This window comes from Caretta caretta, chromosome 5 (genome assembly GCF_965140235.1).
Source record: "Caretta caretta isolate rCarCar2 chromosome 5, rCarCar1.hap1, whole genome shotgun sequence".
Taxonomy (NCBI): Eukaryota; Metazoa; Chordata; order Testudines; family Cheloniidae; genus Caretta; species Caretta caretta.
The window spans coordinates 73,657,805-73,684,288 of record NC_134210.1 but is presented as its reverse complement, the minus strand read 5'-3'; the positions used below and the strand labels follow the sequence as shown (position 1 = coordinate 73,684,288).

The following is a 26,484-nucleotide window of genomic DNA, read 5'->3' as shown; positions in this document are numbered from 1 at the left end:
AGAAATTATACAGAGGCCTCACAAAACTTGCTTCAGCATATAGCTTATGATTTAAAATATTGTGTGCCTCATCAAGGATAGCAATTTAAGGTCCTCCTTACTCTGGTTTCTCTTATGGCAGTATTGCCTAGTTGCTAGAGCACTGGAGTGGTATTCAGGAGACTTGGGTTCTATTTCTGGCTACATCACCACTAGCCTGCTAGGTGACCTCAATTTCCCCAATCTGTAAAATGGGGATAATAATACTGACCTCCTTTGTAAAGTGCTTTGAGATCTACTGACAGACAGCAGTATATGAGATCTAGGCATTATTGTTATGGCTTCTACCAAAGAACACAGTATAAACAGATGAATTCCAGCAACCCAGCTTCCTTATTTTAAAAGATGATGATCATGGACTAAGGAGAAGGGGAGTACCTTAGAAGCATTTCAGGCAGAATTGTTTCAGATAAAAAAGTTCCTACGTGCAATATGGTATCAGAGGCAGGCAGAAACATATGAAAATATTGCAAGAGAGAGAATTCATATTTCTGGGGAAAGAGACACTTCAGCTGGAGATGTGGGTGCCCAGGGTTTCTGTAAATCAGGGCAAAAGTGGCTTAAGTTGGGCACCCAAATGTAGAGTCACTTGAAATCAGACACCACTTTAGAAAATGTTGGTCTCAAATCCCACATATACACAATGTGGATTCGCAAAAAGAAAAGGAGTACTTGTGGCACCTTAGAGACTAACCGATGAAGTCTCCGGATCCGATGAAGTGAGCTGTAGCTCACGAAAGCTTATGCTCAAATAAATTGATTAATCTCTAAAGGTGCCACAAGTACTCCTTTTCTTTTTGCGAATACAGACTAACACGGCTGCTACTCTGAAACAATGTGGATTGTTAGCTGGCCTCCTGAACTGGCATACAAAAGCATTCTGGCAAGTATGCCCATCTAACATCATGAATACGATGAGGCTGGCCCAGAAGTCGGCATACGTTTGTTGCCACAAACAAGCTGACCAGCATAAGTGATCTGCTCAGAGGATCAGTAACAAATGCTCTGCCATCTGTTTTAAGAGATACCCTGTGATGGCAGAACACATGGCTAAAGACCCACCACAATGTATGCCGCACAAGTGTATCCCCTGTAATGGTAGCACCCTTAACTGGGCAAAAATGAAGCTGCTTAGAAGTGGTCTGGATTTCCCAGTGCTATGTGCTAAGTGTACTGGTGTATAAAGCAGTGAAATTCTATTTCCCAGCACGAGGGTATTCATGGAAGGATTCATCCTAGAAATGTCCCTGTCTTTCTAAGATAAGAATAGCAATTTCCTTTAAATTGTTGCCAAAAATTAATTTCTGTAGAGTGGAACTTGCAATCTTTTAATATAACAACCTCCATTTCCTCCAACATGCATATAGTTCATATGTAGATGTATTTCATAAATATATTTTATGAAAACATGAAATAGCTATACTTACCAATTATCTTCAAGTACTCATTTGTGTTAGACTCCATCAGTTGACAGATAAAGATGATAACCAACAAAGGGAGTTAAAGCCTCCTACATCCTGTTTTTATAAATGGGAACCCTGCATGTAATACTCTTGTGCCTTGCACAAATAATTTACTCAGGATTGCCACTCATGAATATATGCAGTAGAAAAGCCAAAGAGAATACTTCCCAAATGCATACATATGCCTTTTCAAAATATCAAAGAGACTTCATTATTAGTGAATGAAAGGAAAGCAATGGAGTACCCACCAGTTCAATTCCATCACCTGGAACACTAGCTTCCAACAGCTTTTTTATGACCATCATGAAGAGCCTCTTAGATTAATCCTCACTTCATTTCTATGTTAGTTTGCTATGTAGTTGAAATCAAAGGGATTATCTAAATGTGACATGATATTTAGCACTGAGCTGCTATGACACATTAACTTAGGCTTTTCTCTGTAGCTTGTACCCACCATACGGAGATATATGACAAAAAACAAAACAAACACCGTTTTGAAATGCAAATAGAAATGCAGAGTAATTTAAAGGGACACTATCGACTTACAATATTTCCAGACAGATATGATTTTCATCTGCTATAGTTACAAGTCACTCCTAAACTGATTATAACTGCATGAATTAGGAGGAATTACTTCCCCTCTGTGTTTTTACTGTGCTTTGTACATTTGCAACATTTTATGAATAGTCAATTTCACTGTATAGGAAGTTAAATAGTCAGTTTCCCACTACTGAAAAAGGCCTTTATTAACATAAATAGGTGAGCAGACACCCCCCCATACTACTTTATAAAATGTTCCATGATTTTTTAAGGGTGTTTCTTTTTAAGGATTTTTAAGGGTGTTTCTTTTTTTTTTTTAAAGAAATAATCACTTTAAAAAAAATTCAAGTTAACATTGTCCCTCTCAAGTGACTATACATACACAAACTGTTTTAATGTTCATCCAGCAATTGTTTTTTTCTCCCCTGTGGGCTGAGTTTAGAAAATCAATGTTCACATCTGAAGGCTAATTAAGCTTAAACTTTGTCTTTCTTTAGTTAGAATCATCTTCTGTATTTGGCCTTAAAATAATGCTTAATAAATCTTTAAGAATGTTCAAGCCAAAGTGACCAAGCAGGTATATGCAGAAATTAACCTTTTTATTATATTATATACTGTAATAGTAAAGTTTGTTTTAAGTGCATGAATAAAAACTTAGTGAAATTACAGGAGGAATAATCTATATAGCAATAATAGGTGCATTCACTGTGCATCTGACAGGAAAAAAAAGTTTTCACTCATTTTGGCCTAAAACTTTGTGTTCAGGTTTCCAGGATTCTGACATCAGAACCAAGATAACACTGATTAGAACCATAGGGCTTTACAATAAAAGCTAAAATATCGACCATATGATGGCAAAAAGTCTTTATTTTGTGGTTAACGTATTCTCTTCTAGCTACTCTCTGACGAAGTTGGTGGTGCTGTGGAGGAGGATCTCCGTCTCGACAAAGATCGTGATCTCTCAGCACTGTAGGCCACATGCTTGTCGTAATTTTGTATCTGAGCTTCAAGAAAATCCCTCTGTTGTTGGCTGATTGTCTGGCTAATCAGTCCTGGGAGAGCTTGAATGCTACCAATCAAAGTTTCCAGTTTAGTTTCCAGAGTAACAATCCTCTTCTCAAAATCTTCACTTCTTTCATTTAAGTCAGAAATCAGGTCATACATGATGTTTTGAGTCTGAAAGGAGAGGATGCAAGCAGAGCTTTATTATCTGGTTTGCAAACATTTCAGTATGAAGGATTATTCCAGTCGGGTTTCTGAAAGGGTTTTGTTTTTGTATTTTTCCCCAGCCCTTTAAAGTTGGCACTGACAGAAAAGGTCAGCATGAGTGGAAGGCTGATGATACTACAACAAGCACCTGTCTCATGAAGTAATTTTACTCAGGGCTTTAGTACAAATCCCCACTTGGTGCAACATTCAATGAGAAGAAGTTAACATTCATTCCTTCATTAAGCTGTTTTAATTTCAAACTGTTGATGAACTGGGTCAAACAGAAGACCTTTCAGAAGTACAGAGATTTAGAAATGTGCTATCTTAATACTGGATTTATTCAACAAGTGGAGGAAGTCCAAAGATTCCACTGTATATGGTATAAATTCTGGAATTTTTATCCTTCTCTATATTTGCGTTAAATGGATCTTCATACTTCTAAGCAGTATGTTCTCCCCTTGATCAGCATATGGAGCTCTCATTAGTGTTAATGGAGCTCCTTATGCCGACCAAGGAGAAACTATACTTTTAAGGTACAACCATCCATCCCCCCAGAAAACAAAAATATAAGTGATAATACAAGTGATTTAGTAACACAAAGTGCTTTGAAAATAACCACATGCTCTATCGTAAATGTGAAGCATACAAGTTTTATACTTCATTTTCACTGCTAAAAATGAAGAGAGTCTACACTGGGACTTGTTGAATCAATGATCCTTAAATGATAAAATAGAGTTTAATTTATTTTTCAGAGTTCACTAGCTGTACGAGTAAGCAGAAGGGATTAGAATGTAAAAGTACATTCATCTTTGCATGGTTGTATTTCTAAATCTCTTTATGAAACAATATTCTTGTTTATTAATAATTTTCTGTTATTTTGATTACTGTACTGTATTTTTCTTATGAGACTGGAATGCAGTGTCTGAAACAGAGATAAGAGTTAAGGTGGTTTATCTATGTCTACAAGAGGGAGGAGTTCAAACACTTGGGTTTAAACACTTAAACTGATGTGAAATAACCAGATCCTTTATTACCTTGTAGGCAAATTTACTGACGTGTAGTTAAGTTTACAGTACACAGAAAGGGAATGAACAATTAACTGAATGACTGTGTAAGGTGCAAGGCAGTGACGAATCAGCCCAACATCCATATTCTTTTTTCACTGCATGGTGTTTCAAGGGTGTTGGCATGATTCTTGAGGGAAAGCTACTATATATGCGTCTCATGGACAGATCTGTTGTCTTTATTAGTTGACATAAATAGGAAGTGCTTGAAGTGCATCCACAGTAGTTAGCTGGGTACCCTTTTATTTTTAGTTTAGGCAAGCTGGGGAATTTTGCCCGAGTGGGATGCATACTGAAGGATTCAGGCTGTTCATAAAGGCAAGCACTGAACAAATGTGGATTCAAAGAATCTGGGATAGACGTCGGAGATATTTATTTAAAATATATACACTCTCGCTTAGTGACATATGAAGTTCAGATTGAGCAGCTGCTATATAAACATATGTGGATGTGAAACCTTGTACATTTTGGGCCTCAATCCTATAAATCTGATTATTATTCTCTACAGAAAACACATGATATAATAATACTTTGCACTTGAATGACACCTTTCATCTGAAGATCTCAAAGGGTTTTAAGAAGTTTAATTAATCAAGCTTCATAACACACTAGCAAAGTAGATAAGTATTATCCCTATTTTACAGATATGGACCAGAAACACAGATGTAATGTAACTTGCCCAAGGTCACAGTAGCAGTGCTGGACATGAACCCAGAACTCCTGCGTTCCAGTCCCCCACAGTAACCAGTAGGCTATGCTCCCTCTCACATAATATGTAAATATAGGGAAGAATTTACTCTTTCACATATATAGCATGATACAAACATGGCCCATTCCTGAAAGAGGCTAAACATCGGATCAGGCTCCTTGTTATATGCATTATACAAGGACTTTGCCTTTTTTCTGAAGTATTTGCCATTTCAGACAGAATGATACTGGCTTTAACATAATTTACCACAGAAGACAAGACAATTGGCCTATTTTCCTATAATGACTGACTAAGGAAGAGTGTGTATGTGTACCTGTGAACTACAGTGAAGAGATGAGCTTTTTATTCTGAACTATTCCTTTTGAGAAGATAAATGTTATTTTACAAAAGAACAAATGAAATGTTAATTGCCTACTAACCTTTGCCAGGTCCACCAAAGTATTTGCTTGATCGTTCAGTTTCCTTTGCTCCATTTTTACACTTCGTAATCTAAAAAGGTGGAATCTGAGGTCAGATACTTTTTTTTCCATATTAGGTCTTCTAAATAGCATGCATATAACTTACAAGAACAAATAACTGCATGGACAATGCCTTGAGTACTTTGTATAAAGTCAGATCTGGTTATGTGTCTGGTACAATGAGAAGCATGCTTCCTCAACACCGCAAAAAAGAAAGAGCAAGAAAATGTGATGTCCTCAAGACTATTATTTATCATGGTTAAAGTTGAATTCAAAAAGGGAGGTAAAGATTTACTCATACTGTATGAAAGAAAGCCAAAACATTCCTTAAAGCCTCAGTATCATGACAAGTAGATATAGGAAGAGAAACAAAACAAGTCAGATTTCATCAATAATGTTACAACAGTCAAGAATCTTCCTATACCTACATGACTAGATACAGGTATTAGCCCTGTTCAGTCTGAAATGGATTGGGTTAGAAGGTGTTTGAACCTGATGAAAATACAGTGATAAGTGAGTTTCTTTTTAATTTTAAACAAACTTTTATCTGACCAGCAGCTAAATAACCAGAATACTTGTCACTATATTAATTTTATTGTCCTACTGAATTTAACTTTCAACTTACCTCTAAATACCATTAAATTTCAAAATATATATCAAACATGTTTTTCAGAATTCTGCTGTTAGTATGTCAGCATGCAAATGCACTGCTTAAACTACAGCATTGTAAAAACTCCTGTATTTTTTCCTCTGGATGCTTGAGTAATTGCATTAAGTTAATTACAGTTATGCACATACAATGAGAGAGGGAATGCAAGCTTTAAGTTTCTCACACTGTACTAGGAAAAAAAATCTGTATGCTTTGTTAAAAGGCCTGTATTTCCAACAAGGCCTATACAAATGGACACTTTTAATCAACTATTTTGTGAACTCAAAACCAGTGAGAAGGAAAAAAACCCTCATTCATTTGATAACGTTAATGATATTACCAAGCTTTACTGCAAATGGTAAACTGATCAAACACACCAACTGATAAATGTTTTTTGTGTGTGACAGAATGGGTCATTTTATAATCTTTTACTCAAAATACAAGATTAGTTTTGTATCACAAATATAAATTTCAGTATATAAAAGAGTTAAAACACCTCTAACTTCTGATTTCTCGCATAAAAGAAGTTAGGGGCCTGACTCTTCTCACTTATACTGGTTTTACCCTGGTTTAATGCCACTGACTTCAATGCTCCTGGGTTACACCAGCATAAGTGAAAGGAGAATTAGGCCTAAAGCCAGGACAATTTCAGTTTTACAGGTAGAGAATCAAAACTCTAAGGGCAAAATTCTACCGTCAGTGAGATTTTTGTAATTAATTCCATTGTTGAGCAGATCTCTCCATATGATCAAGGCTACAAAACTTTTCCACATCCTTCCCTGTCACAAACTCAGGTTTCCAGTTTGGGATAATTCCACTATGGGAGTGGTTTGCAGATGTACTCATCCGCAATAGCTTTAAGAGAGTTTAACCATTTAAATGTGAATTGTTTGCTAAGGTGTTTCATTTTAGCTGACAAGCAGAAACTGGACTCCTAACCACATCAAGAGGACTAATGGATATTCTTAAAAAACACTATTTTCAAAAAAAGTCACACCACATGATACAAATGGAGAAATATCATGCACTGTAACTAGCATGCTAGACATGTATGCATAATTAGGGAATAGATTCCTGTTCAGTGGCAGTTCTTATTTTTTGGAAATTTCAACAGAATGAACTCGGGAAAGTGACTCCAGTTGCCATTAAAATACTATGAAACATATAGGAGCTGGAAAGTTTATTCTGTGTCTCAAGTAGGAATTTTTATGTAACCAAAATACTTCAGGAATTTTCCAAAATCCACAAGAAGCTATCAAATGAAGTTTGTATTTGGATCTTTACATTAAGCAATTCATTTGTAGAAACATATTGACTTCCAACTTCATGCTTAAAAGAAAGCTGTAAAGAGTAAAATATCCCACTGAAGGTGTGTAATAATTTCTGTTGCTGAGGTAGGAGCAGCAGTGTGCTGCTGACATTCAGTCAGTCTGCTGGCTAGCTTCCCTTTTTTGGGCAAATCCAAAGCTTCATCACCTGATGGAGCTTCATCTTCTGAAACATTGTTGGTGCACAGAGCTGTAGCTAAGCACTTTTGGAATATGGAAAACTCCTGAAGAACATGAGTTAAACATTACAGCCCAGAACAGACTCACTGAAGATGCTTATCTCTGAAAAGTATGTACAGATTTGACTGTAGAATTATACCCTTAGTATTTTGTTGTGAATTTATTCAAACCATTGAAAAGATACATATACATTTTATTTTCTAGCTTCTGAAGACACTATATATTGTGCACAACCCAATTGCCAATTCTTTACACTTCAGCACACTGGACTAATCTTTGCGCTGACTTAAAGCCCATGTAATTCCATGGATAATGGAACAGCAGAAATACCAGCTGACAAAATTTGGCCCGGGGCTGCAAAGGTACAGCTATTACATAAAGATCATTCTTTAGCTGCAACAGCCAGATTAAAAGGAAGTTAGCAGATTTTATTTTTTTCTTAAAATATGGATATTCTAATTCCTTCCTTATGAACTTCACTTATCACAGCAAAGATCATGATTTTGGATCACATTTTCACAGCAGCAATCAGACCATTAAATTCACAAATAAAGAATCCATTTGTTGCATGCAGACAGTGGTAAATTCTGCAAATTTGAAAGGAACAGCCCATACAACTTACTTCCGAGCTCTATTTTCATTTTGTTGAAATAAAAAGACAAAACAAAAGAAAACAATCTGTAAAATATACGAGAACAAACCAACACGGGGGGTGGTGTTCATAGGTATACAGTCGGTTCAATTCAGCAGGTCCCATGGTTTCACCATTGGCTTCTATGGATCAGCAACAGCCATGGGTTAAGCCTGATTTGTTTGCACAATAATGATGGGATTTGCAGTAATGTTACACATCATTAAGCCTTCCATTTCTTTCCCATTTTCCTTTATGCCAGCCTGTGACCCATGGATCTTCCTTATCCGTATAGAATATACCATTTATTAATTATGTCTAGTGGTTCCTGTGATTCTCCCCACACCCCATTTAATTTACATGAGGAAAAAGGATTATGAGTTGCTGAAGGCAGATGTACTGAAGGCAGAATAATTTCATGGATTCTGTAGTTTTTAGGGGTCAGAAAGGATCATTTATTCTGACCTCTTGTATGACACAGGCCATAGACCTTCAACCATGATTCCTGAAACCAGTCCAATAATTTGTGGTAGAACAAGAGAATAATGTGTTTTAAAAAATTAAAAACTAACCTAGAATAAAGATGGATAACGGACATATTGCTAGGAATCAAAAGAGAAGTAAACCAAAACCAAAAAATTTCATTGTGCCCAGGTACTCTAACTAAAAGAAAAAAAAAAAGGCAGAATTCTGGAGCTATACTCCTAACAGGTTATCATTGTATGCACAGAAGAGGCCCTCCAATCTTTTGCTAAAATACAATATATTATGCAAAGTATCCTTCTGAATCAGAAGCAAAGTGCTGCAGGACAAAGGGAAACTCATTAGCATGAGCTCTCAGAGTCCTGGACTGGCATAACTAGAAAAAATGACCACTGCAACTCAACTGAACTGACTGCTGAATAGTTAAGGCAGATGCAGAACAAATATCTGCACCCTTGTGCACCTCTTTTGGGGTCTGAATGGTGTGTAAGACTGCAGATTGAGCCAGACAGACTTTTTATTTTAAATTCATTTTTGCATACACACATACAAAATACATGGCAAGGTTAAAACGAAGGAATATCTTATGTGGACAAAGGACAGATGTAAAATGTGCATGCACACCCTGTGGCCCCACCATCCATCCATGGTGCACAGGATGACAAAACTGAGTAAATACATTTCAGAACACAATCTTAACCTACCAAATCCTAATCTTTTGTGGGCTTTTTACATAAAAGTATTTCTATTATATGTGTTTACAACAGTTGTACATTAAAATTTGCAACTTTGCTAAAGTGAACCAACATGCAGTGTTTGTACAGTACTTAAAAACACTCAGTGCACTGCACAAACATTAACTAATCTGAAGTGAAGCAAATATTATCCCCAATTTATAGATGAGAAAATTAATGGCCAGATTGTGCTCCCAGTCCCTATATCCACACAGGAAGAGAAATCTCCTCCTGCAGACCCCCCACCTCCTGAGCAGTGAGAGTGAATATATGTGAGCCAGCCAACACCATCCCTTCCTGTGGCTTGGACCACATGTAGGCAGAGGTTGGGGGGCTTGGGGTGGGGGAGTGGGTATGGGATGTGCACAAGCCCACATCAACTTGCATTTAGAATTTATTTAAAAAACCAGTGCAACCAGAGGCTGAGCTAACTTTTCCTCACTATGTTGTGGAAGCTCAACTCATGGCAGGTACCAAAGGCTTCAATGAGCTGGATTGCCATGCAGCTGGAAGGGTCAGTAGGAGGTCCCAGAGCAGGTGTGAAGGTGCCAGATGTCCTAGCAACCCCCTGGGATCTGCATTTTCATTCCATGTAGCTCAGGAAACTATCTGCTAACATGCTCTATCTGTGGGTTGGAGGAACGCTAGTCCCCATGCACTGCATATCTTTACTTTGAAGCCCAAAAGTTACTCATGTGAGGAGTCTTGGTCCATCCTCCTGGCTGTGGATCTGCTTTATGACAAACACTTACTGTGAATTTTTGGCCAAATTTAGAACGTAGCAGAGTTTCAGGGGCTGTATTATGATGATTCAGCTTACTACTACGACTGGGCCCAACAGAGAATCTTGTCCAGTCTCTGTCTTTATCACTCCTGATTCTCAGACTGATTTTATCCCCTGATGGGGATCAGGACAGGCTAGGGGCTGATCTAAATTATGCTGGTAAAAACTCCAAAGGGGCAATCTAGGGATTGCCAGAGTACAGCATGCTCTGGCCAGGCTACTTCCCTGCCCAGATGCCAGGGGGTAGTGTAGGAGTCAGCTATGCCAACTACACCCACTGAGGACTCTCCCATACCAAGGAAATCCCCAGCTGAGAGCAGGCAATTACATTTTTGTTCCCTTTGAGCTGTTGGAACAGTTCTAAGGGCCAGAGAATCTGGTCGATTATCTTTTCATTAAATATTAGTTGTAGTAATAGCCTCTATTTTAAAGTGATTAGATTATTCTGACGTGAAAGGATTAAAATATTTGCTTTAAATGAAACTGACATACTTGCTGCATTTCTGTTTTCTTCAGTGATAAAAGGAGTCAACTGCTTTTAAGCCAATTCATACAATAGTAACAACAAACTCCTGGTAATAACATAACATTAAAATCTTCATGCTAATTTATGAAGCATGATAGAGAATTCCAGGAAAATGTTTACAAAAATTCAGATCATAGCTATGCACTCCTGGCCCAGTTTCTTTTGTGAATAAACACTACTCTAAAATCTTATTTTGCTTTATTCTACGAGAAAGAGAAAATTCAGAACCCAGAGCAAAGTTCTGGGGTGAGGATAGATAAGTCTGGACAGAAAAACCAAACCAAAATAGTACTTACTGATGAATAGCTTGCAAGAATTTGCGTTGATGTTTCCTTACTTTTGCATGGTCTATCTTTTTAACCAGCTTTGTATTTTTATAAATTAACCATGTTTCCCTGAGTACATTGGCAGCTGCATTTTTCACCTGTTTAATAAAAGAAAACACCAGACTCACAAAAATAGCATTAATGTCTCTTTGAATTTTCTCTGGTGTACACCATCTTTCAGAAGCACTCATGGTCCTAGATATCTGTGGGGTAGGGGAGCTGTATGAAGCTACAGCAGTGATGCAGGAAATGTGATGACATGACCAGAGACAATGAGGCCTGTCTAATAAATTTATGCTTCTTCTAAAAGTGATATTTGTAACAGCTTCCTCTGTGGCTGAGAATCACATCTGTTTCTGATAGGAACTTGACCCATTTGGTGTTCTCAGTATGTGTAAATTATATGAAACAGACATTAAAACGTTACTTGTCCAGTATTTAACTGGATAGATTGTACAGGACCAAAAATGGATTTCCCTATTACAAGTTTGTCTCTTCTGGTCACTTCCTTCTTGTAGGATTTCTCCCTCTCACTTCTAATAGTGATTTAACAGTCTTTTCCTCTGTGATAAATTCAAGAGATGGTCAAATAAGTGTTTCTGTTTTTCTTTGTTCTGGTTTTCCCATTTTTGTCCCTCCACTTTCTCTGAGATAAGCATATTGCCAAAACCTTACAGCTATGTTTACGGTATATGATTCATGTCTGCTTTGTATTTTTCTAAAATGAGGGTCTCTATAAAATGATATTCACAATATAAAATGTAAGGAGATCTACAGTTCTCCTATGCCCTCTGATGTCCCCAGTGTGGCACTCACAATACTTATACAAATACTGACAAAGCATTTCAATGTATTGATGACTAATGTTAATTGATAGGATACTTCCTAAGGTAAATATAGAGAATTCTATTGTAGCTCTTATCTCTCTCCTTATCCCTCTCTACCTATGTTTCTATCATATCCACCATTGCCGTAGTCAAGCAAAACTATAGTATACACAAGGTAACAATGCAGATCCTGCAACTAGCAGGAGCGCCCAGAGACAACAGTCCCAATCATGTATCACTGTAGTCACTGGGAGCTTTGCCACTTATGTCAATGGAAGCAGAATCAGGCTCACTGGACCTCACTCAAGGACTGAAGTCCTTGCTCTTCCCTTAGCTTTGGACCCCATCAGTTTGTGATTTATGGCAAAATCCACCTCTTGTGTTTTGTGATCTAACAAATATTCAGAAACACGAAGGTTGTTTGCTTTCCTTTGTATTATCTGAGTAGCTGAGGTTACTGCACAAGTATGCTCTGAGGTTAATTTAAATATTACACTGAGCTGATGTTTAGATTTATTTGGAGGAATAGATAGCTAGAGAAGGCAGATAGTCTGGGATTAAAGAGAGGTGACTGAAATGCTAAATTCACAAGAGCTAGCAAATTTGCATGAATCCATTTTACTGCCTAGATTTTCATTTGTTGTTAAAGATATTAAAGAGACAAGGCAGATGAGGTAATATCTTTTATTGGACCAACTTCTGTTGGTGAAAGCTTGTCTCTCCCCCCAACAGAAGCTGGTCCAATAAAAGATATTGACCTCACCCACCTTGTTCCACATTGGGAGGGGGGAGGAGAGAGGGAGAGTTTTACCTTCCTGTTACTCACATTCATGGTTGGCATGGTTCAGTTTCTTAATACCTATGTGACTATCACCACCTTCTTCCTAATCTGCCAGGTTGTTTTTCCTGCTTTTGGGTCTGACTGAGCAGACTTGTCTCACATAAATAATCCCCCTGAAATGAATGAGACTGATCAAATGAGAAAGGTAAACTCCATTATTTGTTCCCTTTGCATAAACATATTCTTCCTGGATTGTAAATCTTCACTGTCTTCTTAGCTGTGATGCTTATATTTTCTTGACATGGTTATTTTTAAAATCAATTAATTAAAAACATTTTCTTATTGAATTTTAGTTTCCATCTGTGAAATATCTTTAATGGGTGTATGAGATTGCTACATTATTGCAAGTGGCTGATTGAATAACCCCATGTGTTCAGTAAATGAAGCAATAGCAAAGACTTGACCAAAAAATCATTTGTGAATATTTTTAATTCTGTTTTTCAAGATGTTCTCACATGTAAGGAAGCATCTCTCGTTCTTTTACAAAAGAACAGTTTTTCTACTTGTGCATGTTTGGATTTCAGGATTTCAATCTATATACTTTTTTAATTTATATAATCTAATAGAACTACAAGAATTACCTATATGCTGTAGTTTTTTCCTCTCATATGCTGCACAAAACGCAGTCTAGTTTAATACATAATAAACTCGTCTTTCAGAATAATATTCTGTTCTTTGCTGGTTACCTCAGTTACCTTTCAGCTTTGGTCTAGTTTCAATACGTCCCGCTGTAAAAGAATCTTCAAATCTACTGCCATTGCACCAAATCCTCATTAGGAGTGAGAACCTGCAACTTCCGTTGAAGTCAATGGAAGTTCAGGTGCTCAGTACTCCCCAGAAGGCACCCAGCACCTTGCAGAAGAAGGCCCAAAGAGAAGTAGAAGAAAGAAAATTATATTTTTTCCCCAACGCGTCTCAGAAATACATTAAACAACATTCCCTTTTCAGTGGGGAATATAAAGATCTGCAGGTATAACTTACTCTTTTAGTTAGCTGGGTATCCATCATGAAATTATGCACATGTTTTTCAGCTTTGGTAAGTTCTAACTTCCTTGCAACCACAGCTACCACCAGTGCAGTGCACCCTGCACCCTGAAAACGACAATAAAACAAACCCCAAGGAGTTACGACGGTGTGTTTCAAAAGCATTTTTTAAGAAGTTTCTCCTTCACTGAAGAAATATGAAAGGCATCAGATGAATCACCATTCTTGATAAATGTGATGAATATAGTACAGCTATTTTAGTTCATGGTTATATAAAGAGTCTGTTACCATAGACTGGTAAACTGTCAAGGCATCATCAATTGTTTACTGAAGAGCATCACTTTAAAGTCATGCTTTTTCCATCTAGGAGTTGACAAAAGAAACGGATTTTAGGACAAATTCAGTTTCTAATGTCTGAACAAGGGCAGCCAGATACAACGTTTAAAATGTAGAATACATCTGTAAATGAATCCAGAAAGGCCCGTTCATAGTCATGGTATCTGCAATTGCTAAAAGGAAGTAAGACTGGATTAGTATCTAGCACAATAAAACTAGAAGCTGTTTGAAGGCTTTCTTTAAAGTCTAAAGATAAAGTTACCTTAAATCTTGTTTTTAGTCACTTATATATACTTTCATGTAGAGCTGGTCAAAATTTGTTGTGCAAAACCTTTTTTTTTTTTTTTTTTTTTTAACTAATACAGATTTGTATTGACTAAAACAGTTTGCGAACTCTGGTTGAATTCACGGAGTTGTTTTGGCTGAACAATAGAAATAAAAAATTAAGAAAAATCTAACTTTAGTTTCAACATTTTCAAACTAAACTTTCAATTTTTTAAATCTGAAATGCCCTGTGATTTTATAGGGGAAAAAAAGATTTTAAAAAACCCTGCAAATGAAATAAAACATTTTGGATTCCGAAACAAAAAAACGTTATTTGAACAGCTCTATTTCCATGTTCTCTTCTGACAAACAGAAGTGATCTTTTTCTACAAATTATGCCCAGTCCACTTTACTACTTTGAACAACACACATGTCTTGCAGAAATAGCTCTGTAACTTGGCTGGAGGTTGTTTTGTGCCAAGTGTATGTATGTTTGTAACTATAAATACTGTTCCAAGTACAGCCTGGAATAAGCAGATGCAAATCCCATGGAAGAGAAATATAGTGGAGTAGATTATGAGCCAAGAGAGTAGAAGCAGGTTATAATAGGTAAAACAACTAAGAGGAGGTTGTAATATAAAGCAGTCCCCAACTACAAATTAATCCACCAATTCCCAAATCAGCTCTTTTGTAATACACCTGCCAACTTCTACAGACAGCCTCTCTAGCCCCAGTATTTTTCTGACACACACACACACACACACACACACACACACACAGAGTTTCACTTTGTCTAGACTGGGGATTTGCCCTGTTTACAGCCGTCAATGAAGCTGTATCAGTGCAACTCCTAGTACAGAGAGGCAAAGTCTCTCTTTGCACCTTGAAGTTTACCCTGGTTTCACTCCTATGCTTGCCTCCACTTTTCCTCATTCTAAATTCTTCTGTTTCCCTCACTCTCTCATCCTTCCCTCCAAAACAATCAATTCTGCTACCCTCAATAAATATGGAAATTTCCCTAATTAATTTGCTCTAAGTTCTCCTCAATTAATGTATTTGCCCCTATATAAAGACCCCACAGACTCCCTCATTAACATAGACTCCTCAGTGAATTCATCTGCCTCCTTCTCCCCATATACTGAGACACACCAAGTACATTCATTTGTGCCCTCAGCCATTTCATTTGTCCTGGATCCCTCCCAAGCACAGACCAGTCCAGTGAAACTCATCTGCTCACCACCAACACATGCAGCCCTAATCTCTCCCCATTAGTTCTGCCCTATCTGAACCTCCACACCAATTTCACCCCACAAATAAGTCTCTTCCCAGATGTTGCTGGTGCTGCTCCCTGTTCTGATTCTCTCTTTAAGCTTCTTCTTCTTCAGAGGCTCTGCTCCCTCACTCCTATTCTAGTGCTGGAGGAAATCAAGGAAAGGGAAGCTGGAGTCTCTCACGCCCTCAAGGCATGGGGGAGCCAGGAGGAAGTGTCTTCACTTCTTCCAAATCCCAGCCCTGGCAAGGGAGCATTGCTGAGAGCTGCAGAGAAGGCTCTATTTATACCAGTGCTAGGGGTGTGTGTGTAGTTTATACACTCCACATACCACCAGAAGTGTAGACATAGCTTTATACTCTGCCCACATTTTCTGACCAATCTCCCCCTAGCATGTAAATTAATCAACCCTTAGCCTCACCTTTGAATCTGGGTGAAGTCACACAGGGGGAGGGCAGTGGGAGTGCACAGGGAGTCAGTGCAGAATCTGAGCAAGGACTTTTAACCAGCAATGGAAATCAACTGCTCTGAGGATCACCATGTTCTCTTAAAATTATAGCCCTGAAATCTAAACTGTCAAATGTATCACAAAGAGGCCACAATGAAAATCACTAGAAAGTCAGTAGTGGTGAACTCTGTGCCTCAGCTCAGGAATGCTATTATTTAATCCCAATAATCCCTCTGTACTATCTTTCATCAACGTTTCTCAAAACACTTCCCAAATATTAATAACTTGAGTCTGAGACCATCCCTCTGAAGCAGTAATGTGCAAAGAATAGTTCACCTGCCACTGGCATGATGGAATGAAGCAGCTGTTTAAATGGCAAATCACAGTGTAGAATCAAAAAGCAAAAAAGAATACTGTATCCAATTGAAATTAAGGGAATTCAGGTAAAAAAAATGCAATTACCTGAATTGGAATTATTATCATGTGCCTGTAGCAGCTCCAAACTGCCACCAGCATGCTAGGGAAATGCCTTCTAATGGCCTGCGGGACAGAATGCTCTCTTGAATCATCAGAACTGCTTCATGAAGCATCAAGGTGTTTGTTGGAGGGCTCTCCTGTAAATACTAATTTAGGTTTCAGAGTAACAGCCGTGTTAGTCTGTATTCGCAAAAAGAAAAGGAGTACTTGTGGCACCTTAGAGACTAACCAATTTATTTGAGCATGAGCTTTCGTGAGCTACAGCTCACTTCATCAGATGCATACCGTGGAAACTGCAGCAGACTTTATATATACACAGAGAATATGAAACAATACCTCCTCCCACCCCACTGTCCTGCTGGTAATAGCTATTACCAGCAGGACAGTGGGGTGGGAGGAGGTATTGTTTCATATTCTCTGTGTATATATAAAGTCTGCTGCAGTTTCCACGGTATGCATCTGATGAAGTGATTACCAGCAGGACAGTGGGGTGGGAGGAGGTATTGTTTCATATTCTCTGTGTATATATAAAGTCTGCTGCAGTTTCCACGGTATGCATCTGATGAAGTGAGCTGTAGCTCACGAAAGCTCATGCTCAAATAAATTGGTTAGTCTCTAAGGTGCCACAAGTACTCCTTTTCTTTATACTAATTTAGACTGCTCTGTTGGGCTAGTGAAATATGACAGAATCACATCATGATGGTATGCGTGAAAATGCACACTTTTTACCTTTGTTCAAAAGAGGAAAGGTAGAATATTACTTGTGGATTTCTTCTTTGCACTACCATGGAAGAAAACAAATGATGTTTATTCTTTTAATAATAAATAGTTTACAGAGATAGCACATTAATTTAAATTGGGATTTTAACGTTTTATCGTTATTATAAATACATTGAATTATTATCATACTTTGCACTTCCAGAGGGCCTTCCACTTGAACTGAGATGTGGTATTCCCATTTTAAAGATCAGGAAACAGAGGCATAGATAATCTATACTGTTATGTTAAATGATGGCATAATGTTGCATAATCATACCCTCCCCCATTTTTTCCATAATTAACAATGGACAAAAAAATCCAACAATATTTTCTGTTGGAATTATATCTGCTGGATAAAAGCACAATTCCCAGTCGCAAGAAAGTCTTATTTTAAGATGACAAACTGAAAAACTGAAAAATGTATTTCAATTATTGTACTTTGAACATTATGCAGAACTAAGGCAACAGTAAACTAAATTACTGCTTCAAGCTCCTGCTCTCTCTTCAGGGGAATCTTATTTCATGAGAAACAAAACAAATGGGGGAAGTGCACACAGCTTTTGGAATTTCAAAGCAGTAATATACTCTATCTGGAGTTTACACCGTTTGGTTTGGCTCATTCCTGCCTGTTAGACTATACTTTATTTTAAATTGCATATTTTGTGTTGGTAAACATCAAGTTTTTAAGAACACTTGGGAATTCCAGTTATTATTCACAGACCAAGTTGAAAGGACTAATACAGAACAAAACCAGTATACTGTTAGTACGGTTAAAAGGTAACTTTCGGATGTACTCTTGAATGCTATCATGGTCTTCAGCCATCTTGATCTATCTTTAGAACAGAATCTGCCAACCAGGTTTTTATTTTTTACAAGAATTAGAGAGCAGCAAGGCCTGCTAATTAATTGCCAAGACTTTGTAGAACATCTAAACATGATGACTTGTAGCCATTTCAGAAAAGGAGGAATTTATCACACAGAGAACAGAATAAATTCAGAATTTACTAACCCATTCTAGCTATCCAGGGGTGAAAGTAAAATGGAGCTCTTACTGGTAGGGGGCCACTCTGGTCTCCCCCCCCCCCAGAAGGGGCAGAGCCTCGGGCAGAAGGGGTGGCGCTGGGGGTCAGCGCCCCCCAGCCAGTCCATCTGCGCTCCCTGATCCGCACCGCCCAGGGCTCCAGTGGCGATTTAAAGGGCCCAGGGCTTTAATGTCACTGCCCCTTTTGCACCCCCCATCGGCACCCCTGCCAGGTCATCGCTGCCCCTTTTGCGCCCCCCCCCCCATTGGCAGCCCTGCTGGTAGGAATGTGGCAGGGCTGCCGATGGGGGGCGCAAAAGGAACAGCGATGCGGCAGCACTTTAAAGTCAGTGGTACGGGCTGGTCCTGGTGGCCACTTTGTACCGGTATGCTGTACCGGTCCGGACTGCCTTACTTTCACCCCTGTAGCTATCCTGAGCTCATAAACTAACTGTGCCAATTTTTCAAGACAGCCTATAATTGTGTATATAGTTTTACAGTGTGCATAACCCTTCCTTTGTCCAGTGCAAATAGAATTCACATACTCATCTCATGTAGAAATATACCTGATTTGCATATGTAAATAAGCATTAAATAATTGCAAAATCATAGGCACAAATTTAGAGACAGCCTCTTAAAATGTGGCTTTTGTGCTAATTTTTATAACTGACATTCCATTAAAACTCTTTTTAATGAGCTCTCCTGCATTATTTTTCTAACAGCACCACAAATTCTTAAAACACTATATTTAATACGGTGCTGGTATTCTGGGTGATGGTATATTTTAAATGAAAGCATGTTTTAAGTAAAGTAGATTGAAGTATTTTAAACAATAACGTATATAATAAAATAATTTTGTATCCATTACATAGAATTTAATTATGTGATTTTATTCAGTCTTCCCAGTACAGTTCACAAACACCTTAAGTAAAGGTCCACCTGCCTTAGGAAATTGTTTTTTCTCAGCCTCTTGCCAAGTGGTTGCTTAATACAGGTTTCCCTCTAAATTATTTCCATTTTATTTCATAATAAATGTTCACAAAATAGAATAGAATAAATTATGAGCAGATATGCAGTTAAATATTTTCACATAAGTGTTCTAGGAACTCAGAAGTTGCAGGGCAAAATTGTACGCAACACATCTATTTTATTTAATGAAAGTGGATAGCTGTTGGTAAAAGCAGAATTAGGAGCATGATATTTGTTTTTCAGGAGCACTGTAAATTATGCATTAGAGGGGTTTCCAGCAAACTAGACAGTAAAATGATGACCTGCCTAGATTCTTCTATTCTCCAAAAGTGTCAACAGATCTGTTTGGCCTATCTACTGACACAAGTGCAGATTTCACCCCATTTCATTGAAGTCAATGGTAAATCTCCCATTGACTTTAATGGGACCAGGAGTTTTCCGAGGTTCTGGTCAAGATCTATTTTTCATGGTCAGAAACTGGGAGAGTTTGAATTTTATAGTAAATGTACACTATAGCCAGCGTGATGTATAACAACATGTTTACATCATTAAGTGAACTCTATGAATACCAAGGTATGACAAATTCTCAGACCTTCACTCATGCAGAGTGACAAATGTTGGAATGGATCTGACTGTATGATAGCTCTCACATCTGCAGGCATCATTTCTCAAAAGTCTATGATGTCAATGGAGCACACATTAGAGAGTGGCTAATTTCTGAAGCAAAAGCCTGACAATCATTCACAAGCGGACATTTTCCCTTGACCATTGATCTACATTTTACCTGTACTGTAGGATGATGTTTCAGTAATATTTGCAAAACAAAAAAGATCATTCCTCATATCTTCATTATAGACCCGGTCCTTCCTAATAGAACAAACATGAATGAGCTTCAAGATCATACAATTTCTAGTTCAAATGTTGGTCTATGCTATGTCTTGCAAAATCAATTACCAGGAATCTTGCTTAATGCCACGAATCTAAAATAAGACCCATTGTTAGAAGACATATGTGTATGTATCTGACCCATTTTTGGGTTTAGGTATTTGTTAAAAATATTGAGAGCCTAATTCTCTACTCATTTACACCAATGTGAATCATAAATTGCTATCCTGAAGCAAATGGACTTGCAACAGTGAAAAATGGGCATGAGTGAGAGAAGAATCATACCTGATTACCTGGGTATAAGTTTCTGGCACCAGTCTGGAACTTTAAAGGCCTACAGCCTCCCAATCCAGCAAAGAGAGGTAAAATAACAACAACATTTTTTTGAGAGAGAACAGTAAAAGTGAAGCATTGAAATCTTCCCCACCAAAAAAAAAAAAAAAAAAAAAGGTTGTACTGGCTGTCATCTTCAATTTGGACCTCTCTCTAGGTGCTCACATCCAGGCTACCTCTAGATCTTGCAGAGTCTTTCTGGATAACATCTCTAAGATACAGTCTTTCCTATCCATCCACAGAACTAAAACTCTTATCCAGGCTCTCATCATCTCATGTCTCTACTATTGCAACATCCTCTTTGCTGGTCTTGACAAATTTAATTTTGCCCCACTCATGTCTATTGAGAATGCTGCTGCAAAGATCATTTTCCTAGCTCATCGCTTTGGCCATGTTGCCCCTCTCTTTGTATCCCTCCACTGCCTCCCTCATTGCTACTGCATTAAACAAAAGCTGCTTGTCTTCACATTTCAAGGTCTTTTACCATCCATCCCCACCACACCTATTTTCTCTCACTATCAAGACACTGACTCCTGCCTCTGACTGGTCCATGAAACCAGCATCCATCCCCCGCCTGTTAAATTTTCAAACAAGCATCTACATGCTTTCTGTCATGCTGCCCTTCATACTCAGAGGATCTCCGTGTAAATATATGCAAAGCTACCTCATTATCCTACTTCAATTCCCTCCTTAAAACCTTCCTCTGTAGTGATACCTACAAAAAACCACACCTGACAATGGTTAGGCTGCCCGTGTTCCGAGACCATTGCCTAACACACTGACCAGTCGTCTCCGTTTTTCCTTGTACTCCCCCATTTGTCTGTCTCATCCACCTTATCTATGGTCTGATACTTAAATTGTAAGCTCTTTTGGGACAAGGACTGCCTTGTTGTACAGCACCTAGCATAATGGGGTCCTGGTCCATGACCAGGGCACTTATGTGCTACATTAATGCTACTACTAATAAACAGCTCCCCAGTGGAGCACAAGAAGCAAAACAGCAGCTCTAGTGGGGAAAGGCAAATGTCACCCAGAGGAACCAAGGCAACAACAGTCATAGCTAAAGACAGGCTTGAGATGTAAAGTCTGGATCAGCTTCCAAGCTTTCTTCAAATACAGAGGTGTTCAGATTCATGTTTTCAGCTTAGGCACAACACAAAGAAAGGCCAGAACTGCAGTGTTTTGATCTGGACATTTACAAAGCGAGCGCAGAGGGTTTGGAGCTAGGGTTCTAGTGTGGGCTCAGTTTTAGTGATAGCCAAAGAATGGTGCTGGCATCTCTTAAATAAAAAGTTTGAAAAAAATCTAAGATGATAAAATGCCCAGGAAGGCAGCACTGAAGACAGTGTTTAGTCAGAGCTTTAGAATCTTGCACTTGGACTTGAAGAAATTCTAGATTTCACTGAATGAACTCCTATGGCATTTCTTTTTGATTCTGCCTTTGGCAGGGTGTCAGAATTGCATTTAAATGTTGGTAATGAACCAAGCAATTGCTTAGTCTAGGCCTACCACCTATTGTTTACATCTATCCATGCTTGTGGTGGGGGCTATGGGGAATGGAAGCAACTTTATGCTCAGTGGCTCAGCTGGAAATCTCTTGGCAGCTTTGGTCTAGCTGGACTGGGAGTGAAGCGTGTTCTTTAGTGCTGTAGTTGTCACAAAAATGTCCTGCTATACTTGCCTGGTGCTGAGAGAAGGTAGCTGCCACATTTTCTTGCTCATTTCCCTTGGGATCCACTGAGGCAGAGAGAAGGTCCGCTTTGCAGACATATGTCTCTGGTGGGAAATTTAGCTCTGCACCAGAAAAGGCACAACATTCCTCCTGCTGCTCTGCATAAAATGAAAAGCCTGTAAGAATTTAAACAGATACTCTGTTCAGTTGGCTCTCTAGTAGGTGGGCTTAATGGACCGGCCAGAGAAAAAAAAGTCCTTCTTGAAGCAACAGTGCTCTCCAGACAAGCAATGTAAGAGTGTTGAAAGAGGAATCCACCCATGAAATGGACACAAAGCTAAGGAAATGGGAGTCATACAGCAAGCTCATACACCTGAGTTTTTGCATTTATCAGAGTTGCCTACAGGGAGTGAGGAGTAACCCTCCTGTGCTGAACAGTGCAGGAGACGTAACAGCACAATTACTGTATTATTGTATCCTCCAATCCAAAACTGTTACCTAAAATTGTTTTGCATTATGGCCCTTCTATGTGTTCAATAGCTGTGCCTAGCTAGTAACTGGCTTCAGTGGCATTTCTGCCTGTTTGAATTTGATCCATTGTATTTGAAACATTTAAGTTTCTTCTACTCATAGTGTAGCACTTGAGCACATTTCCTTGCTTTTCATCAGTCTTTCAGGTTTGTCAGCAATATTAGAGAAAATACAAATTGTGTGAAATTCTAAAAATGACACAAAATAACGTAAATTTAATACCCAAAGACACTCCAGGACCCCAGGAATTATCTGATAAGTACAGAATAGATCCAGTTTTAAAAATAGATCCAAGAGACAAGAGAAAGAGAGCCAGATTCACTTTCTGATAGTACTGACTCTTGCAGCAGAAAGTCTATTAGGTGAGAAAGGGGATTAACGTTTTGCAAGACACGTGCACTCTACCCTGTACCAGAGAACCTGCAAAGGGTGGGTGGTACTGACTGAGAGATGCATTGATTCAATGCAGCCCAGTGGTGGGGCTCCTATGGAGCCTCTGAAGGGTTCTGCAGCTTTAATGTCCACTGCAGAGAGTGGTGGTGGAAAAACTGCCTTTCCTCCTTGGAGAGTGAAAACTTCTTTCTGCCTGTGTGCAAAAATCTTTGCTGGAACAAGGGGTGTATCTAGCTCACCCCTTGCAAAAATGAAATGTTAGTTTTGTTCATTCAAGACAGTAGCCATTCTTACTGATGGTGATCTGCAAGTATCTGACAGTCACATGACCTGCTGAGTTTAAATATATTGTTTTCAATACAAGCAGGCACAGCTAAATATTCAGACTGGTACCTAGCCACATACACATGTAGATTACAAAGCATTGCAAGTTGTGTACTATTGGGAAATAAAAGTTATATTTTTTTCAACTCACAAAACAACAGTTTTCCCATAGTATTGCTACAAACTATTCTTCATTCCAGTCAATAACTTCAGGCCTTTTAACTTGCTGAAATTTGATTTAGACTCCTAATGGCTTCAGCCAGCGAGTTGAGCATCATTAACTTCCTTCCCCATATTATGCGTCTGCGTGATACTAGTGTATTTGGAGCATACTGGGTTAGAAGACAGACATCACTGGAGGAAACACAAGTTGTTCTGAACTGTGAGGTCATTATTGATATTTATCATTAAATTGTCAGAACCTATCTTGTTAAATTCTTAGCACATCCATCTTAGTAGTGTATATAAAATGCCACTAATGTGCATGAAAGACATTTTCCCTTACTCACAGGAAAATGAAGCTGTTAGAACTTTGTTTCCATGACCTTATATGTGTACCATCATATCTATTTACAAAATGATAAAAAAGATTCCCACTAACACTTACAACTGAAATGAAGGAAAAATATACTATATTTTTGTAAATATACAATATACTATATTGTACATACTATATATACTATATAAATATACTATATTTTTGTAAATATACAATATTTTTGTATATATTGTATTTTTTGTAAATATACAATATACTATATCTTGGGTAAATCTTTAATTGACAATGCCATCTATTTTCATCTGGTTGATATTACACAAAAATTGATTCCTTTCAGTTCAGTCAAACTTCTGCCTCTGGACTGGGCATTAGTTTTAATGATACATTCCTTGAATATGGCTCAAGGCACTATGTTTTTGTATTCAGAAGTTACAAAATTAAACTGCGTAAAGCTCAGTTTTTCTAAAATTCAAATACAAGTTTTTAACTACTATGATTTAGGGTAATTCATGACTTCAGTGAACATTATGCATAAACGTCAGTTCACAGCAAACTGATACTTATTTTCTTTTTTTTGTTTTGGATTCTTAACAGAAGATCTGTTCCCAACGTTAACACTGCAGCTAGATTCTCCTCCTTTTCCTTCATTACCTATATACTCTCATATATTAAATGCCACAAACTACATTAATGGGATGGTACTGTTGAGATTTTGCTACACACACAGAAAACCATGACATTCAAAGTTATTGTTTCAATACTAATTGTATGTAGTATTTTCTGTTACTGTATATAACTATAGTATATTTTTCTGCCTTACTACATAACTGCAGTGCATGCCATAATGAGGGAACTTCAGTTAATGGGAGCAGGATTGGGCCCATAGATGTTTGCATTTATTTTCCTTTAAAGAAAAAGCAAGTAAGGCCAAGAATCTTAGAACTGTAGGGGCTCTCGATAAGTCATCTAGACCTGCCTCTGGCATCAAGGCAGGACTACGTATTATCTAGAAAAGGAGTACCTGTGGCACCTTAGAGACTAACAAATGTATTTGAGCATAAGCTTTTGTGAGCTTTTCTTTTTGCGAATGCAGACTAACACGGCTGCTACTCTGAAACCTGTATTATCTAGACCATCCTTGAGATGTGGTTTGTCTTACCTGTTAACAACCTGTAACGATGGAGATTCCACAACCTTTCTAGGGAATCTGTTCCAGTGCTTAAGTACCCTGATAGTTAGGAAGTTTTTCCTAATGTCTAATCTAAATCTCCCTTACTGCAATTTAAACTCAATACTTCTTGTCCAGTCGTCAGTGGAAATGGAGAACAATTTAACAACCTGTTAAATACTTGAAGAGTGTTATGTCCCACTTCAGTCTTCTTTTCTCCAGACTAAAAACATACCTTTTTTTCCTCACCGGTCATGTTTTGTAGACGTATCATCGTTTTTGTTGTTGTCCTCTGGACTTTCTCCAATTTGTCCACTTCATTCCTAAATCATAGTGATTAAAATTGGCCGCTGCAATTCAGTGGTCTTATTAATGCTGAGTAAAGCAGAAGAATTACTTCTTGTGTCTTGCTTACAACACTTCTGCTGATACTGTTTAAAAAAATGGAAACTTCATTCTGGGATGTATTACACTATTGACTCATATTTAGTTTGTGATCCACTATAACCTGCAGATCCTTTTCTGCAGTACTCTTTCCTGGTAGTCAATTTTCATTTTGTATTTGTACAATTGATTATTCCTTCCAAAGCATAGTACTTTGCATTTGTCCTTACTAAACTTCATCCTGTTTATTTCAGACCATTTCTCCAATTTGTCAAGATCATTTTGAATTCTATTCCTGTCCACCAAAGCACTTGCAACCCCTCCCGGTTTGGTATTGTCTGCAAACTTTATAAGTAGGGGTCTACGAAATTTACAGCTGTAAAAATTGTGTCTCAGACCGTGAAATCTGATCTCCTCCATGAAATCTGGTCTCTGGATGCCCAGCTCTGAAGGCAGAGTGGAAAGCAGTGGCTGCTGGCTGGGTGCCCAGCTCTGAAGGCATGGTATTGTGGAATAAATGCATCTTAACAGTTTGCAAAAGTGTGATAATGACCTTAACATATACATGTCTCTTTTCCTGGTTAGTTCTCTCAAAATAGATCACATTAAATAAATACACCAAAAACAAATTTACTTTCAACCCAAAGGGAAATGTTTCTGGAGAGTTAGGAGCACCTGAAAACAGTAGTTTCAAATAAGAGTTCCTCTTTAACTGTAAGAGAAACTGCACACTGTCTAATTAACATTGAGAAGACCTGTTATAAAGAGATATGTGGGGGCAAATTCTTTCAACCTATGCAAATGCTGAGTATGTTTAAATTGTGCAGGAGAGTCCCACAGAGCTTGGGGGGATGGAATTATTTCCCCCACAGGGCTGAGGAACATCTATGTTGCATCTCCATCCCAGCTTCCGTAGCTCATGGTCCTTAGTGGTACGTAGAGGCCACTGCCCTTCACAGTCACATATCCCAGCTCT

At 38.2% G+C, this 26,484-nt stretch overlaps 1 protein-coding gene across 3 annotated transcripts in view; it reads right to left on the bottom strand.

Annotated features, from left to right (window-relative positions):
* Positions 1–2,624: 2,624 nt before the first annotated feature.
* KCNN2 (potassium calcium-activated channel subfamily N member 2) overlaps positions 2,625–26,484 on the bottom strand; it is a 110,219-nt gene continuing 86,359 nt past the window's right edge. For 2 of the 3 annotated variants that reach the window (XM_048850998.2, XM_075128611.1), the window contains 4 exons: positions 13,773–13,883; positions 11,094–11,221; positions 5,444–5,513; positions 2,625–3,218 (listed from right to left, as the gene is read on the bottom strand). In XM_048850998.2, the coding sequence (XP_048706955.2) occupies positions 2,934–3,218; positions 5,444–5,513; positions 11,094–11,221; positions 13,773–13,883 (594 nt within the window). In that variant the 3' untranslated portion in view covers positions 2,625–2,933. The remainder of the gene's footprint in view (positions 3,219–5,443; positions 5,514–11,093; positions 11,222–13,772; positions 13,884–26,484) is intronic. The other variant, XM_048850999.2, reaches the window with a different exon arrangement.